General features: G+C 41.5%; 1 protein-coding gene across 2 annotated transcripts in view; it reads right to left on the minus strand.

Moving 5' to 3' along the window:
* Nucleotides 1–1755: 1755 nt before the first annotated feature.
* Nucleotides 1756–18981, minus strand: part of CCND2 (cyclin D2) — a 44542-nt gene continuing 27316 nt past the window's right edge. For both annotated transcript variants that reach the window (XM_006123042.5, XM_014573619.4), the window contains one exon: nucleotides 1756–3463. In XM_006123042.5, the coding sequence (XP_006123104.1) occupies nucleotides 3308–3463 (156 nt within the window). In that variant the 3' untranslated portion in view covers nucleotides 1756–3307. The remainder of the gene's footprint in view (nucleotides 3464–18981) is intronic.

Genomic DNA, 18981 nt, shown 5'->3' on the forward strand with positions numbered 1-18981 from the left:
GGACTAATTTAGTAAAATTGAAACTAAATACAAAAAATTCAGCTATATCAGACCCGGATGCTGCAAACACCTTTGCATGAATAAAGAGAGATGAAATTGAATGGAGTGCCATCTAAGGTATTTGTGGGAACTGGACCTAAGTTTCCAGTTTTCAATGAAAATATTTAATATAGCCCTGTTATAATATGCAGTGTTCAAAGCATGTAAAATCTGGGGCTCAAAAAGCCTGGCAGTATCTGTTTTGTCATTTGATACCCAGCCACTGAGAGAAGACTAATGGACTTAATCCTATAGTCCATACTCAGATAAAACTCACCTTTGAGAACCACAATATTATTTCTAAATCCAATGCAAAATAGGGGCCTGATTCCACAAAGACTATTGAGCTGAGAGCTTACTAACACAAGTAAGCCAATTTATTTCTATATGCCAGATCATGGTGTGGCTAATTAGCAGTATCAAAGGTAGCATCATGAACGAAGAAGCAGGCACCGCAGAGCTGGACAGCCCATGCCTGCGCAGGTTGATGGGAATGGGCAGAGCCCTTGCTCCACCAGCCTCAACATGGCCAGCCATATAACTGCACTGGTGGACTGTAATGCATACGCTGCACTGAGTATAGACTTGGTGCAGTTTATTCCCTTTTTGAAGTACAGAGGAGACCAGGAGGGGACTGTGACTCTTGAGGTCATCATCTGTCTCCTGGTCTGTTCTAGGGGCAGCGCAACAATGCAGACAACCACAAAGTCACAATCTAGCCCTATGGGATTACTTACAGTTGTAAAGCATTACATTAGGTAGTAAATGTACAATTCTCACTGTCTATCACCTTGACTAATCATTTGTACCTGGCCAAAGTGAGTGTAAAGTGCTGCCAAACCGGAATTCTCTATTTATGTCAGAGGTAACATTTTAATTTCCACAAGACACTCATTTTGCACAAATACAAATGACGGCATAAGGTGACATACAGTGGAGAATCAGAACTTAAATGCTTCCAGGATCAAGACCTAAATTTGCAGAAATCTTTGCTGAACAGGTCCTCATATTAATGTATTTTTTCCACTATGAAACGGATACCTAAGACCAAACGGAAGCCTGATGTCCCTGCAATCTATAACTGTTCCCCTACACAACTGAAGCGACTGTGCTTTGCTCACAAAACACAGGCTTTGGCTGCCTTTTGCATTGACCATTCCATGAGGCTCCCAGCGGAAGGAACTGTAAAGTTGTGAGGTATTGTGAAAATGGGAACCATTTTTGTCCAGTAAACCTGAGGTAAATATACTGTCTTTGCAGAATGTGATCAGAAAAATAAAATAAAATAAAATAAAATAAAAAAAAATCATGAGTACGCTATTAGAAAAAAACTGTACAGAGCATTTCCAGTAAATCTAAGAACTCATATCCACTTAACCTTAACTTCAGGATTTGAAATTTAAGCAGTAAAATAATATATTATAAAAATGTTTATAAAATAGCAGCACACTCAGTGAAACAATACAGCTAAGTACTGTTAATGTGAATAAGAATGAAACAAATCATAGCTTCTTAGCAGCGCAAAAAAAAAAAAAAAAAAAAACAAAATAAACCCCTTAGATTCTTACTCCATTTTCTACCCTCATCTAGCCAAATACGGCAGAGTCCATTCATAAAATATTCTTCAAAGTAGCATGTTCTTTCTGGATTTTTATCTTAAAAAATGCAAACATTAACATTTCATCCAACAGCTTCAAACTGTATATTTGCGATCTGTTAATACAATTGTGCAAAAAAAAAAAAAAAAAAAAAACCCAACCCCAAAACAAAACACCTTGCCCCATCTCCTTTGCCATCTAAATGCCTCTTCTTTACAGATGGAGCAGAAAAAATAAATTCAAGTACACTGAATACACCTTTGTAATAAAAATCAGTCATGCACCTTGATGTTTACCGTTTGTGTCTTTTGCACCAGCAATTTTCTTTCATTGTCCATAGATAAGCATGCAGGTGGTATTGAATAATACACAGAACTTTCGGACTTTCATCCGGAATGTTGTGACAGGAATGTCATCCGAAGCAGGTGTTGGAATTTCCAGCAACACCAATACTAGCAAAGTACACCAGCTAATGGAAAATATTGACTATTAAAAGCTCTATGCATTGCTTTTTTTTTTCTTTGCTCAGCACAATTGTCATAAACCATCTCATTTATCCCTTAGGAACAATTTTCAAAGTGCTTTTCGAATGAAATGGTTTATAATAATGCTTTCTGTGGACCAGTAAAGTTATAAAAATCTGAAAAATGTGTATTTTGGTGGGTGGGAATCAAAGTAAATCACATCTTCTTTAACATAGTGAGAATATGTTAAAAAGAAAGATGGGCAGAGCATCATTGAGTTGCCTTTACACCAAAATAAGGAGCTGCCAAAAGTTAACATTGACGTGTAGCATTAGCATTGTGAATTAATATAATGCTTTTTCACAGATGATCCACTGAATCTCGGAATCCAAAGTTCTGAGGTGATCTGATTTGTTGACTGGTCATTTTTAGTTTGTATATTTCTAACATCTAATACGAGCATTCTCTACTTTGTCTTGGACCACTGCTAGGAAGCAGGATCCGCTTTATGCCAAAGATACTAATGTGTTTAGAATGAACCATTTCTGGAGGAAAAGTAGGAAGCGGTGGTGGGCGTAAAAAGAAAGAAACACCTGCTCTTCCAGCTGGCAAAATAAAGCATCTTCTTTCTTAGGTAGCAGCTACCACAGACAGCAAGAGTAAACAAAACTAACATACAGAGATCCAACAAACAGTTCTGACTAATAACAGAGGTGATCAATCAGCAAATCTCTTCTGCACCCAAAATGGTTCAATCACTTCAGGGATCTTTTTCCACTTTGCCCTAACCCCTTAATTATATTGCTTTGCAATCTAGTCAAGCCATAACATCACACACACAATTCCTTTCTTAAGTTTAAAAAAGGGTGCGTATGCACTAGGTCATAATACACGCACAAAAAAGTATACTCTACTTTGTTCCCACAAATGCAGGCTTACATTTATCTAGCTACTTTTTATGCTTTTATAAGCACTTAATATCACTGATACATAATCAAACAGCAATTATCAAATATATCGTGGGATTCCCTTCTGTAGAACATCACAGGCACCAAATGCTGTTTTTAATTACTTTTTTTGTTTTGTTTTGTATCTAAAAGAGCTTTAAATACGTTCTATGTGGGAGCAGATTAAAAAAAAGATTTCATTCTAAAAAAAGGGGGGGGAAAGCAGGGGGAGCAAGCATGACTGTCTGGGCTGATGTCCTCACAGGTTGATGTCTCTCACATCTGTGGGAGTGCTGGCCTGGTCCAGTTCATCCACCATCTTAGAAGGATTGCTTTGCTGTTGCTGCTGCTGGACTTGCCTAAGGTTGCTTACTAGCACCGACTCAATCTGTTCTTGGCAGGCTTTAAGGCAGTCCTAGAGAACAGGAAGCAAAGTGATCTGTTAGTGAAACTTTTCCTATTGTGCCCATCAAAGCTTCAAGGTCAGCAAAAATGAGGAAAACCAAGGTGTTCAGAGGCTACATGAATGGAAATCATGCCATCACCCAAGAATCTTGCTATGAAGGGAAACAGGCTGCACATCGCCACAAGAAACCCACATATCCTTTGACAGACATATTCACTCTGTACCTGTTGATTGTGAGACAACCCTCTAAAAGGTACCCTAATCTCAGGAGAGTACAGTATATATCATGTATTCATTCCACAGAATATGCCTTGTAATTTCCTGGGGTCAGTTTGTTTTAGGAAAACGGACTAGAATGTAATTCTTCATCTGTGCTTTTCACAAAACACCCTTATTTCTGTGTGTCTGCATTCACACCCACACTCTGTCTATAGGCCTGTTGGAGATTAGAGGTATATTGTGGGCACCAACTATGAGTAACAATTTAAGATAGCTAATACTCAGATGCAGTGAGCCACAACTCCAGTTAAATCAGTCAGAACAGGGGGTGCTCAGCACCTAGAAACACAAGGAAAAGTGTCTTAAGTTGGATCATTCCGAAAATGCAATACTTAAAGTGGGAGGCCATGTCTAAAAATGTTACCCTACACTAGGCCGCACAGTGAGTCAGAAACAATGCCAGGAATAGAATGCTGATCTCATGACTCATGGACTAATACCCTATCCAAGGGACTACCTGTACTCACAGCATGCTGGATCAGTCATTGCACAGACAAGTTTCCAAATGCTAACCACACACCAACAACAGGTAAATGTGCACACTGTGCACCACACCAAGACTGCCCATAATACTGAATGAAGAACTCATGTAGCAACTTGGCCAGCAGCAGTTACTCATATTAAGACACTTAATTGCCAAAAATATGTTTTCTCTGATTTTGGCGAATCTTCAAAAGACTTCTCTGCTTTACTGTAAAAGAAGTCCTGTTGAGAATGGCAGGCTAGGGTTGCCAGCCCTGAAGGATTGTCCAGCAGTCTCCAGGAATTAAAGATTATTCTTTCATTAAAGATTATGTCATGTTATGAAACCTCCAGAAATATAGCCAACTGAAATTGGCAACTCTATGGCAGGCCTAAATTTAGATCTCCCACCATCTTTTTGGGTATGATGTACAATGATACATGTTACATTCTTATCGGAAAGCAGGAAACTGAAACCTACGGGATTCCTGCTCTTGGAGAGATACAAAGTTTGAATACCCAGCTTGCTCAGAATGGAGCAGAAAGACCGAAGTGAGGGACTACCATCCATGTCAGTGAGAAAAAGAAACTAAGTACCTCAGATTTATTGGTGACTGGATGTGAAGCAGAGAAGCCAGATTTTAACAATGCTGCAGCCATTAGCTGTTGGGAGTATTTTGCTGGGTTTTATATAGGTATATAGGGGATTGATTGTTTTGTTTTCAATTGTCCTGGATGATGATGACAAATCTGTCTACTGATTTTAAGGTGAGAGCTTGTGCTTTCCTAGAAAATGGTTGGATTCTTTCTACATGCATGGAACTGATAATTTAATGGATACTGGTCCTAAATATATTGCTGCCAAAAAAGCCAAAAATTCATATAAGTCCCATGCTCAAGAATACATGTGCATTCTAGGTTCATTACCAATATTCACCTATTTAAGAGGCAGTAACTATAATATCATGGTCTGTAGGTTAGTAAAATGACTAAGCTGATGTTACATTTTCCGGAAACTGCTTTTTGCAATAGAATTAGTTTCCTGTCTCTGGTCTGTTTCCCTTTTCCAAAAAATGGTGCTGATGTGCTCGAGTTCATTGGAGAAGACTCAAGAAAATGCATATGATCTATCCTTAGATGCAGTATCTCCTTTTTAAACAGGTTTTGCAGTTAGACTGACAGAAATGCAAATTACTATTAAAAGATGTATAATATTATAAGGATAATCTGAAACTGACTTAAAAGTGTGCAGATTTTCAGGATTTAGTTGCATGCAAAACTCCTGAAGTTATGTAGAAAATTGGGTTGTAAAGCACTGAGATTAGGACGTTCTGCGCAAATACCTGATTTGATTTCAAATGAGTAGTCCTGTGGCACGCTGGACACTAACAAAAATATACAGAATTATGAGATTTCCTGGGTAAAACCCAGTTTATCAGATGAGTTAGAGTGGAAATAATAGAAACCAAAATATCAGCAGAAGTTAATACCTGTCAATTGTAGGACCTGTGCTAATCAGGCTAATTAAGTGGGCTGGATGTGTCCCCACTCATAACTTTTGATGTGAAAATTGTGGATGTTAAAATCCTCTGAGCATTCCCTGTAGTGTCCAGCCCCTTATCCACTGAACTCACACAGAATTAGCAGGCTCACTGGCCCCAAAGGAACATTACAGAACAACTCACTCTTAGGACACAGCTCTGCTGAGTGCACAGCACTTAGATGTATTTATAGTTTAAACAAACATAAGTTTGTGATAGTGAGTAAAAATACTGGTTACATATAAAACAAAATCATAACATGCTCTCTGAAGACTAAACTTAACTAACAAGGAACTAACTTAGCCTGGTCTCCTGCAAGAAAACGTACCCAAGTTCTATCTCCAGTGTTTTTAACCAGTTTGGCAGAGACCTCTTCTCATGGAAGCAAGCCTGCTAACAGCTTGTTCTTACACACTGAACACATCCGAGGCACCTGGCACTGGTCAATGTTATATGAAAAATATACTAGGATGGATGGACCATTAGTCTGACCCAGTATGACTGTTCTTAAGCTTGTATGGTTTCAGATTAAAGGTCTATTTATGGAAACGTAATTCATTGTTGTTAGTTCACAACATATGCTGGCTTCATTCATTACTATTGGTTCACAACATATACTACCACACACAGAGCACTCATGACAGTGTTCATACTAGGGTGGTCCTTCAAAGCCTCCCTGAGCAGAAAAGTGCCCCTTCCCTGCCATTGATCTATTCTTAGAGCCCTTGTATATGGCTGTTCAAAAGCAGCAGACAGCCATTCCTTCTCTACTTTGGTAGAAACCTCTCCCTTTTTGCTTCACAGATACTATGAAACACACAGCAGGAGGCTATGACCAGAGAGATTATTTTTTCACTGAGGTCTAATGTTATCAATAGACAGCACCAGCAGCCTTTCAAATGGCCAAAAGCTCATCATTCTTCATCTACTAAGCCTGTGTTGAAGTACTCCTTGCTAGTGTAATGCTGGATAATGTACACCATGGAACTAAGGGGAAGGCTGGGTCTACCAAGATTACTACTGGCATTTCAACAGTCTCAGAGGTAATTGTATGGTTTGGAAAGAAAGTCCTGCTTACAGTTTTCGGTACAGGCCTGTGGTCTGTACAGAATGCATGTGTCATGCACCTTTCCTAACCAGCTCATTTTGATGTCAGTGAAACAACTGTGGGAATCCAGCAGTGCTTGCTATACCATAAAAAAGTACCGCTTTCTGTTGATGCACTCCATGGCAAAATGTTCTGGTGCAAAAACAGGGCTATGTGTGCCATCAATTGCCCCACTGCTGCTAGGAAACCCTATTACTACAAAACCACCCACTATTTTCCTGTACACTGCCCAGAGTCACAGTCCTTTGTAACAGGACACAACTGATGACCCCGCATGCTTACAACCCCCATAGTGGATTTTTCAGCTCCAAACTGATCCCTGATTGATCAATAGCAATCTGGCATCGAAAGCTTCCATGGGGTGATCATGAGCTGTTTCTCCCCCTGAAAGTATCTCTCAATTTGGTGTCACAGTGCTGAAGGGTTGGGAAAAGCTCCATCCACAGTTCTAGGAAAGAGGCCGTAAGTATCCAAAAGTTCTGCAGCCACTGCATAATAATGCAATCTCACCAGTCAGTGCTTGATTCTCAGGCCCAGAATTGGCAAACCGCTGTGTGCAGTGGCTTTGTGACTACCGACAACACCCCTGAATTGTTTCTTTTCATGGGCCAGAGCAAGGCAGCCTGCAAAGAGACATCATATTCCATCTCTTGGCTCTGAAAATACTTCCAAGTTCAGGCATGCTATCGTCGTAACGCTTGTCACAATACTGAAAAGCAGAGCAGTTTCGGGGGGACATGATTCTCGGGGACAGTGGATGGATGGGTTGGCAGGGCTTTTTAAGAGATGCCCATGGAATGAGAGAATGGAGAAAACTGCATCATGGGATGTTGAAACCATGTTCCCAGTCATCCATGCCCCACTTGTTTGCCCCCACGATGCACGTCTCAAAACACCCACCACTACATAGTGGCAAGTTGCACACTGGTATAGGTACTCCCGGTGCACTGCTCTCTGTGAGTATGTCTACACTTGCCCCCTAGTTCGGACTAGGGAGGCAAACGAAGCATACCAAAGTTGCTAATGAAGCGTGAGATTTAAATATCCCGTGCTTGATTAGCATATTTGCGTCCGGTCGCCATTTTAAAAAGCTGGTAGCCCGAATTAACTTGTTGCATGTAGACGCTAGAGTCTGATCCAAAACCCTTCCCTTGAATTAACTGTTACTCCTCGTGCAGTTAAAATGGCGACCGGTCGCGAATATGCTAATCAAGCGCGGGATATTTAAATCCCGCGCTTCATTAGCAACTTCGGTATGCTTCATTTGCCTTCCTAGTCCGAACTAGGGGGCAAGTGTAGACACTCCCTGTGTGTGCCGTTAGTGAGGACATGTACCACTGACAAAAGGAATGTAATGCTGACATGTAAACTTGACATCATTACTGTGACTGCTTTATGCTGAATTATTTTTGTAGCATGCTCATGACCTCAGAATATCAATGCACTTAATACAAAAGTGGGCCGGGGCCTCTGTCCTCATTTTATAGCTGGACCACTATATGTGTGCATGGCTTTTTTTATATCACACTGGTGGGGTGGTTTGTGTTTCTGGATATGGTGTGTGGACTGAAGATTGGTTTAAATACCATAATTCATCAATGATACCCATAAGACAAGGACTGCAGTATGATGTACTAATACATTGCCTGTCAAGTTCTAACCACTTCAATATAATTTACTAAGCAAAATAGTGTATTTAACAGGAGTGCTGTGAGCAAGGAATGAGAAGTCATTCTTCTCCCTCTACTCTGCACTGATTAGACCTCAGTTGAATACTGTGTCCAGTTCTGGACAACACATTTCAAGAAAGATGTGGAGAAATTAGAGAAGGTCCAGAGAAGAGCAACAAAAATGATTAAAGGCCTAGAAAACATGACCTATGAGGAAAGACTGAAAGAACTGGTCTTCCTTAGTTTAGAAAAGAGAAGACTGAGAGGGGACATGATAGCAAGTACCTAAAAGGGTGTCACAAGGAGGAGGGAGACAAATTGTTCTCCTTGGCCTCTGAGGATAGAATGAGAAGCAATGGGCTTAAATTGACACAAGGGAGGTTTAGGTGGGACATTAGAAAAAATTTCCTAATTGTCAGGGTGGTTAAACACTGGAATAAATTGCCTAGGGGGGTTGTAGAATCTCCATCACTGGAGATATTTAAGAGCAGGGCAGACTGACACCTGTCAGTGATGATCTAGACAGTGCTTGGTCCTGTCGTGAGGGCAGGGCACTTCATTTGATACCCTCTTGAGGTCCCTTTCAGTTCTATGATTCTATGATGATTCTATGATTTTTTATTCATATCTACAAAGCACACATTCAGAGGATGATCCTGTCTGTCGGGTGGCAATTTACCAAGCAGAGAGTTCGTTTTGGAGGCTACCATGTTGTGTTGCAGAATCAAAGAGATTATTGAAAAAAACCAACCCCAAAACAGGGACAGATTTCTCATGGGAGTCCAGCTATTTAGCATAGCATTACTGTGGCAGCAAAACTGAAGCATACCAATGAAACTCATTCTAAATCACTGGTACTTATGGGTGAGAAGATGCACTCAAGTTCACAAAATAAAAGGCTACCTGCTGCAAGGATTATCTGCCTGACTATGCAGAGTCTGAAATATCAGCTCTGAGAAGCGTGAATTGCCACTGCTTCTGTTGATGGGATGTTAACTATTATGGGAGAAAAGAGAAGACTCAACGTATTATAAAGACGTGCAACAATCTACTGAATCATCTCACTTTGTTGGGTCAAGGGATAGGACTGGTTGTGGGCGGAACTGCCACTTCTTTTACCCTTTAATGTGGACTCTACTCCTATCCAAAGTTTCTACCACAGATTGAGCCTCCCAAATCTAGGTCTCTCTGATCCAGCGACATCTGTGGTCCGGAAGGAACATGGATGTTATTGGACCACAGAGCCCTGGAGGCGAGGCACATAAGCCAGCTGGGAACTTTCAGTCACTACTGAACCAGTGTGGATCTCTATTAGCAGCTGAGGACACTATCTGCCAGGTCCTGAACACTTTCTGAGAGATGCCTACTGCAAGGAGGGCCCAGTGACTTCAAACGGAGGGATCTCAATATTTTTCAGGACTAAGCTCCTGATGATAAAAGCAGCTACAGTTTTTTTCCAACCCCTCTGTGCCCCTGGAACTTTTTATTTATTTTTCTTAGATCCTTGCACTTCCTGTGAGGGGAGTAGAAATACCATAAGAAAGCTCATCCCAGCAAGATTTCTAGCTTGATTTAAAAACAAAAAACAAATATGAGGTTTAGAGAAAAGTCTGAACTTATGAAAAATGATCTGAACTTCAGAACCTTTTAGATTTGCCCATCTAATAGTCAGAGAATAAATACATTTGGGAATATGAAAGAGGTGCAATGGGATTAGATGACAGTCTATGGACCACTGTCTAAAACCAATCCAGAAATGGTAGAGTTATTGCTATAACAATGTCTCATTTTATTTATGCTGATGTGGATACACTGAACACCTATTAAACACCATCCTCACCAGGCAACGTTCTGCATCAAGAAACCATCACAAAATATCCTCATATTCTTTTGAATACACTTCTGCTCCACCTAGCCTCTTCTAAGCAAATAATTTTGGTCTGACTATGCGAGATCACTTAATAGAGGTATCACTAAAATAAAAGAATTTATTTAGAGCTTAGAGCAAGTTTAAACACTGGTGATAAAAATGTTTGCAGCCAATGTACATTAGCACTGAAGGAACTATTTTATTTGTCAACCGCTTGCAAATCAAACATCTGTAAGCAAGCCACAATTTTTCCATTGTATGAAAACTAGCTGATAAACAACATGTTAGAATGGTTTTTTATTTTGTTTTTAATGAAATGATCTAAAAGACAGCAGTGGGCTATAAATACATATGCCTTTGTTTACACCATTACTTCACAGTTGCTGCCAAAGCTCAAAAGCTCATATCCAAAGTCTGAATGCTTTGCTGAGTGATAAAAATTTAGCAGTCTGAAAACACTGAAAAATTCTCAGGACATCTCTGTGCAAAAAAAAAAAGTGGGCTTTTCCTAAATGTTTGCTGGTACTTAAAGAAGAGAACAGTTAGCCTACTGGATGACTATTCAAATGTCTCTGGTTCTCTGAATCAATATTCCTGAGTTCTTTTTTTAAATTAAAGAAAGAAAAACCAGAGCAGGGAAACAGGAGAACTGCTTCTTTCAAGGAAGAAGAGATATGTAACAAATGCAAGGGGGTTGGGGAGGGAGGCAATAAGTGATTGATGTAACAGTACTGGTCTCCTGTCATTTACAGTTTGCTCTGATAACACCGGAATGCAACTACACATGCATTAGGAATGAGGATTTGCATAAGTTTCAGCACAGAACATGTGATCCACGCTGCTAAGGGCAAAAGAAGACTGAATTCCCACTTGATCCACATTTGGACCCCAATTCCTGAAAGCACATAAGCACATGGTTAAGTTTATGGAGCTTGTGCATGTGCTACCAGCACAGGGTTGCTTTCCTGAATTGGAGACTTGATTTGCAATACACTGGTCCCTATCTCAGAGACACGATTGTCTATAGAACTCAAGGGCTAAAAAAGGGATATGCTGAAAATGCCATCCTGTGCTTCATGTTGTTGGTTTCTTAGGGTGTTTACAGGATCTTTTGAAAAAGGCTTCTAGTTTCGAAAGAACCACGTCTAGACTGCGGTTTCACTTTCAAAATAGTGCTTTTTCGAAAGAGCGCCATGATGCGCTTATGCAAATGAAGCATGGGAAATTCAAATCCTGGCTTCATTTGCAATTTCAAAGTGTCTAATTTACATTCCGCTGTTGAAAGAGGGATGTAGTCTGACACACCCTTAGGGTGGGTACGTCTACACAGCAAAATTATTTTGGAATAATGGTTGTTATTCAAAAATAACAATACGAGCACCTACACAACAATTCCATTATTTTGAAATCATTTTGAAATAATGGATGACTTATTCCATGAGGAATAACATCTACTCTTAAATAGCTATTTCAGAATAGCAGTAGTGTGGACACTCCACTGCTGCTATTTCAAAACAGCTCCTCCCCAAGGTCATTCAAAGTAATTACTCTCCAGTTCCCTCTGGGGCTCTAAATCGAGGTAGTAAGTCCACGTTAGGGGAACCTGACTTGGCCTAATGTTGAGGCTTCCCTGTAGTGTAGACGTGCTATTTTGATATAAGCTACTTTGGAGTATTTCTTCCAGAATAGCTTATTTCAAAATAAGCATGCAGTGTAGTCGTACCCTTACTGATTCCAGATCAAAGTTATTCAGTTTACAAATATAAAAGATGATTATTTTGTTGCTCTCACTGGTGATGAATTATGCCTACAAAGTTTGCTTGTATACACTAGTTTACCCCTCTGTAAACAGGGAAAATAATATTTTGCTCTCCCACAGGTATGTTGTATAGGTAAATTAATTAAAGGGACATCATTATGCTTAAACTAAATAAATAAAATCACTTTTCTGTCAGAATTTGTTTACTCACTGTGTTACCAGGACTGCCTAATGTGGCTTTGTTTATATTCAGTTCTACACAGTTTCCCCAGTACTGCAAGTTTCACCTGTTGTTTGGGTGGGTCTTTCACAACCCACAGAGGAGAAAACCCATTTTTAGGAAAATATGAATGAAAATCCAAAAAACTGGCAGGGAAAACTCAGGGGCATATACCACACATCAACTAACTCATTTTTAAAGCTAAACTGAGATTGTAAGTCAACAGTGGTCCTTTAATGATAGTAAGATACTTGGAAATCTCCAGATGACAGGGGCACATATTAAATGGCAATGCTGATAATGTCCGTTTATAAAATTGGGTTTCCTAGAAAACTTACAATAATTTTATTTCATTACACTAAGTTAAACTAGAGCTGTGTGTATATATGAGGGGGGACTCTTTGCTACCCATTATCAATATCTTCTGTCAACTTGAACAGGTCACACATCTGCACTGGTGCAGGTCGGGGCAAGTCTCCAAGCAGATGATCATAGTCTATCACCAGTCCATGAGATCTGACAGCTATGTTTGTGATGGAGAGCTCATTACTTGGAGGCCTTACTTCCTCTGCAAGCTGGCTCGCTTTCACAGCACTGCACCCTTCTCTGTATTTATGAATAGATTTGACGGAACTCCACTATTAGCCTACAGTGTAACTGCATCACCCCATTGTTACTACACACGCACAGCACTCATTGGAGAACAAAAAGCTGAATGAGCTGGAGCAGCTGCCAACTCAGGCAAAGACAACTTAGGAAACTATCTCATTCTTCCTTTCTTTTGAGGCTATTTTGTCTGTTGTTTCCTTGCATACAAAATGCAGCTTGCGACAAATAAGGCAGGCTAGGACACAGCAAGCCCTGTTACAGGGTTCCAAAACCACAGACCCTAAACCCTACAAAAGAGGGAATAAATGATGTATGTGCCTTAGGAACAATGCTCAAATGCTACCCATTCTAGACAGACTGCCAATGGATAGTCCATGATTTTATAATATGGTGCAACAAAAAATTAATTCTAGAATGTTCCAACTCTGAACTGCAGTTACTGAAAAGCAATATATATATATCTATATATATAAAAATGTCTATATCAGATTTAATGTAGGATGTTTTAGGAAGGGCGAGAAGAGAGTATTTGTGATATCTGCAGCAGAGATTGTCATTTACTATGGGCCAGATGTTCAAACAGTTTGAAGCCACATTTTGAAGGGCTCAGAACTAAGGATGTTACATTTAGATTAATTAACTAATCAAATAGTCAATGGGATTTCCATCAACTATTCGATAAGTTGATAAGGTCACCTCTGCCTTGAACTATAACAAGAGCCCTGCTGGGCTCTTGCTACAGTTCAAAAGCAGAAGCCCAGGAGGGAGTGCAGGGTCAGCGGGGGACTGGCCCTGAGCTCCCTGCCACGCCTGAGCTTTTGAAATGTACAAAAACCCCAGTGGGGCTCTTGTACATTTCAAAAGCAGAATTGCAGCAGAACCAGTGTGAGCAGAGACTGCTTCAGTTCCTGTTCGCGCTGTGCCTCTACCTCCCCTACCCCCCGTGGAGCCAGTGCTGGGGGGAACCAGCTTTTAAGCCATCTCCCCCAGCACCAGCTCCTTCTCCCTGCCTTGCTGACTCTCTCTGAGAGAGGCAGCAATATCTGTGTGTGTGTGTGGGGGGGGGAGGTGGCTAGTCGCATCACTAGTTGACCATCCGATAAGCATAAGCTTATATTTATCAGATAGTCGACTAGCTGCTTACATCTCTACTCAGAACCCACCAAACAGGCCAGAGTTTCAGAAGTGCTCAGCATCCAACTGCTACCCACCATCCTGATCTCCCCTGCAAATCTATCCATTTATTTTAGTCCCTAAACAGGGGCTTGGTCATTTGAAAATCTAACCTCCCCAATTTGGAGTGCTGAGCGCTATGGAATATTTGGCCCTATACAGAGCCAACTCCAATTGGGCCACCGTCTGGCTGCCCTGCAGGTGGTACCGCGGTAACTTAACTAGGATTAACAGTAGGCTTAACTTAAGTTTCTACTTTTGTCAGATACTACAAAGCTGAAGGATGAACATATTTTCAATAAACTTCAAGTTTCAGGGCACTAATGGCTTTGTGTTAGGAAGAAATTTCCCCCACAATTAGGGACTCTCTAGCTCAGATAATGATATAGCGCGCCCATTATGTAGTATTTGAGCACCACACAATCTCTGCTGTATATTTTTGCTGCTGTATTTTTTTCTTAAAACAATCCTGTGAGATAAGGATGTGCTATTAACCCTAATTTGTAGATGGGGTATTGAGACACAGTGAGAGTAAGAATGGGATCCACAAAGTACTTAAGCACCTAAACCTCGGGTTTAGGTGCCCAAGTCCTAGTTTTCGCTATACTGCTATTGACTGAACTCCCACCAAACCCTGTAGTCACCTAAACTCACTTGCTGACTATGTTTCAGGGTAAAACTCCCTCAGCACTTACGGTTCAGCTTCTGGGCATGTATGCTGCTGGACTCCTTCTGGGAGTCTGGAGGGCCATCTCTTCACCTAAGCCCTGGAGTGATTTATAACCCAGTTGTTTGTCTGCCTACATTACATGTGGAGTCCAATCCTGAAGGCATGCTCAGAGGCTGCTTAACAGATCAGGTCCCATTCCAAAATCTGGCCAAAGGAGGAGATACCCGCCTTATAATATTTAGCCACATTCAATTCTCTTCTTACTACCAGAAGGAAGGAAAAAAGGATTTGTACAGGAGCATCCCATATCTCAGGAAATTAATCTAACCACTAAGCTATGCGATAGTCTGGGGTGGGCAATAATTTTTGAAGGGTGGGAGACACTATGAATTTCAGAAGTGGTTGCAGGCTGCCTTGGACTTCAGGCGGAAGGGGCAAGGCCAGGAGACTTTGCGTGTTCCCCCACCCACAGACCCTGATTGGCCCAGGGGCAAGGGAGTGTGTGAAGTTTTTGCCTCCCATTCCCGCCCTGCCAGGGGTGTGCAGTGCCTGGAGAGAACCTCCAGATATTTTAAACACCTGGCAGTTGCCTCTGGTGCCACATGCCCCCAGTGGGGGGAGGAGACTTTGTGCACTTCCCCGTCCTGAGTCTCGATTGGCCTGGGGTAGGGGAGTGACAGAGTGGCTGCAGGCCGGATCACAGGGCTTGGTGGGCCAGTTCTGGCCCGCAGAGATTGTCTGGCCCACCCCTAGGATAGTCTCATGTGAGGCTCCCTCAGTCTTTCATGTTGAAGCTTTTCCACTCGGCATAAAATAAAGAAAAACAATGATTAGATCAGGTCTCGCCCTATTCCCTGGCCTGCAGAGTCATTCTCACATGCGCTTGCCTAATGGCTATTTAATATTTAGTCACTGGGTAAAAGTCATTGGGCCAGAAAGGGAGAAAAGATTCTATAGTGGTTAGAGCATCAAATGGCAGGTGAGAGAACCTGGTCCAGTCCCCCTCCCCCTTCACTTGTTTGTTATTTAGCCACAGCAGAACAGCTTCAACAGGAGAGACTAAAGAAACCCCATTCCAGAATGTACCGTAGTTCAGTGGTGGCAGAGCTTTGTTCAAATACTTTCTCCTGTTCTGGCAGAGCGGGAAAGCCTGGGGCTCCAACATACCAGTGGAATGCTTTAAGCGTTGGGCTAAAAGTTGTAACATGGGAACTAGCTCCTTTAGCAGCCATTTTGTGTGGAGCAAGGCAACCGCCTAACCCATTCCCACAACAAGCACAGTTTATGTCCCAAAGCCATCTGACTCCAGGACAAGGTGTGCTATTCGCATATTGCTAAGCAGAGCTAGGCGCCTCCGGGCAGCCCAGACTTAGGCCCTATATCCAAGATGGGAGGGGAAGAGAGAGATGCAAAAATGGGGTGGTGCAGGATTGTGGCCGGCAATGTCTGTCCTCCCTCCCCACAGTAGGCTCAGGCACAGTGGGGCCAGGCAGAGCAGTACCTGCCAGGCAGGAGCAGTGAATGCGGGGAGGGGCTAGCCAGCATCCCAGCTGGAGGTGCTTTTGGTTCCGCTTTGATCTGACCTTAGACTACAGCTGGCCTGGAGGAGCTGCTGCAGGGGCCTGGCCCCTTGCTTACTCCTGGGCAAGAGAGGATCCCGGTAGGGAGCTGAGTTGCCTAGGCAATTCTGACCCTAACTGTAGTGCAGGGTTCACTGGACAGGGATGGGATCAGGGGCCATGGCCCTCCCACTTTTTAACTGTCTTAAGGATGATCAGGTGGGGGAGGAGGAAAAGCACCAGGTCATCAAGCTATGGCAGCCAGGGCCACCTTCTACCTGCATCTCGTGGGCAATCAGGCAAGCTTCCCTTCACGCTGCTGCTCCCAGCCTCAGCTCTGCTGAGTAGTCCTCTTAGGGGCAGAGGGAGCCCAGAAGGGCAAGGGGGTCAGAGAAGGTGGGGGAGAGGATTAAGCGAGAGAGAGAGAGGGAGAGGGGAGAGTCGCAAATGACAGGGGAGAAGGGAGAAGGGGTGAGTTGGCTCAGGGCCTTGGGGAAAGAGGTGGAGCAGGGGACAAGAAGTTCCAGCTTTCTTGCTGTAGTGTCTGGTTTTGAGAAATTGGAAAGTTGGCAACGCTATCTGTTCAAGTTGTTTATTCTTCCACTGCAGTGATCAACTGAGAAATGGAGAGAACACTCAGTGAACTTCATGTGGATAGGGGTGGAGGTTTTTTTTAAAACTTTCCCCAACCAGCTACCTTCTCCAGCAAAAAAACAGAAGAAACACTCCTACTTTGTTGAAGAAAATCAGATCACAGTGGAAGCCCACAACCTTACAGTATCACATACAGCTATGTGAAACCAGTCTGTACCAGTCTTTACTATCTTCTGTTTGGAAAAAACATTTAAAATATACCACACAAAAGTTATTTCATTACCCATAAAATTGCCAGGCTTCTCAGTAATATAAGGTCCTGATATTTATTATGGGAGCCAGAAGGAGCAATAATGCTTGACTCTTACATAGCTCAATTATTCCCTCATAGAGTGCAAAAGTCAGTTCCTTCACACTGCATTGTTTTTTTTGCCAAATGTTATATGGCCACTATTTAGCAAATAATCTTTATCAAATGATACTTGAATAGTGTTCCACTATATAATATATCAGCTAAGGGGTCAGGTTCTGATCTCACTTATACCAGTTAAAATCCAGAGTAACTCTCATGAAGTCTCTGAGGCCCAGATCTATACTAGACTAGGCAGGTCAGGTTAAGGTATGCAATTCCAGCTACGCATTTTGCAAAATGCATAGCTGGAGTCAGCTTACCTAGCTAAGCACCTTGGCAGCGTCCACACAGAAAGCATCTTCATTGACTACAGCAGAGACCTATGAGAGTTCATTATAGTTAAGGCTACATCAGCCTTTTATTATCACCCTCTCTTTTCACATACTCCTAACTCTGGAGCTGAAATTCTTCATGCTTTGTCTCAAACGGTACATTTTTTTGCAGCTAAAGCAAAATCCCGTTGGCAATTTCTGAGTGATGTAAGGGTTAAAAATATGCTCTTTCTCCTATTAAGAAAATTGTAAGATGTTTCTCAGCTCATACATAACTAAAAAATGGCTACACTTTAAAGTCGGAAATGTTCAGGTTGGCTAGTGCTCACTGAAGATTAGACAGGCAGTTTTACTATCATCCTTGCGATGCCTATTGCAGTATTAAAAGACCCAAGTTAATCTTTGCAGCCCAGGGAACATTTATGGGATCAATACCAGTTCTGCTGCCTTCACCTTTCTTCCCCTTCCCTCAGGTGCTCTGCAATATTCTGAAGATTATTACTTGGGTTGGCAGGGGAAGAAGTTTTTCATCTGCAGAGTTTGTAACCTCTGCAGGATATTAATTATTATCTATTTGTATTATCATAGTTCTTAGAATCCAGAGTCATAGAAAGAGACCACATTGTGCTAGGTGCTATACAAACATGGACTAAAAAGACCGTCTCTGCCCCAAAAACTTGCAATATAAGAGGGATCTCTTACCATATAATGATTATCCTTGAACTAAAAGTCCTAGATTCTTCCCTCCTTCACTTTAAAAAACAGAACTGTTCACAAAGGAAAGCTGAAGTTATTGTAACATTGCAGTTACAGGTTTAAGTGATCACAAATCAAGAACTGAGTGAAACTATAGCTGTATGAACAATTTTAACTCTGTCCCATTGCAGGACATTACAGTAGTTCTCATCCTTTAATAATGCAGCCTGATATTAAAACCTTAAACAATGCAAAGATAGGAGTTTTTTTTACAATAACAAATACACATTATAGACCAAATTGGTAAAATCACCTATTAAGGTTGCCTGACATTTTCCATTACAAAACCTTGTTTTCAGTTGCTTATAACTTTGCCAGACATTAATCTCTTGGGCTGAAATTGCCCATGTTGGGTATATGGAAAATTTCAGCTGAAAAAGCTTGGCCACTTCTAAGAACGAGGGCAGGGAAAATACATTATTTTGCCCACGTTCAAAAACTCTAAGGAACTTTTATTTGAAAAGTTTTAGTGTTGGAATAGAGATTTGCAATTTGTTAGGAGTATGGTCTCTGTGTCAGGAATGTGCCCTTTGACAGTCCTGTTAAAATCCTCCCAAATTTGGCCAACTCATA

This window comes from Pelodiscus sinensis, chromosome 1 (assembly GCF_052426305.1).
Source record: "Pelodiscus sinensis isolate ZL-2025 chromosome 1, ASM5242630v1, whole genome shotgun sequence".
Classification (NCBI taxonomy): domain Eukaryota; kingdom Metazoa; phylum Chordata; order Testudines; family Trionychidae; genus Pelodiscus; species Pelodiscus sinensis.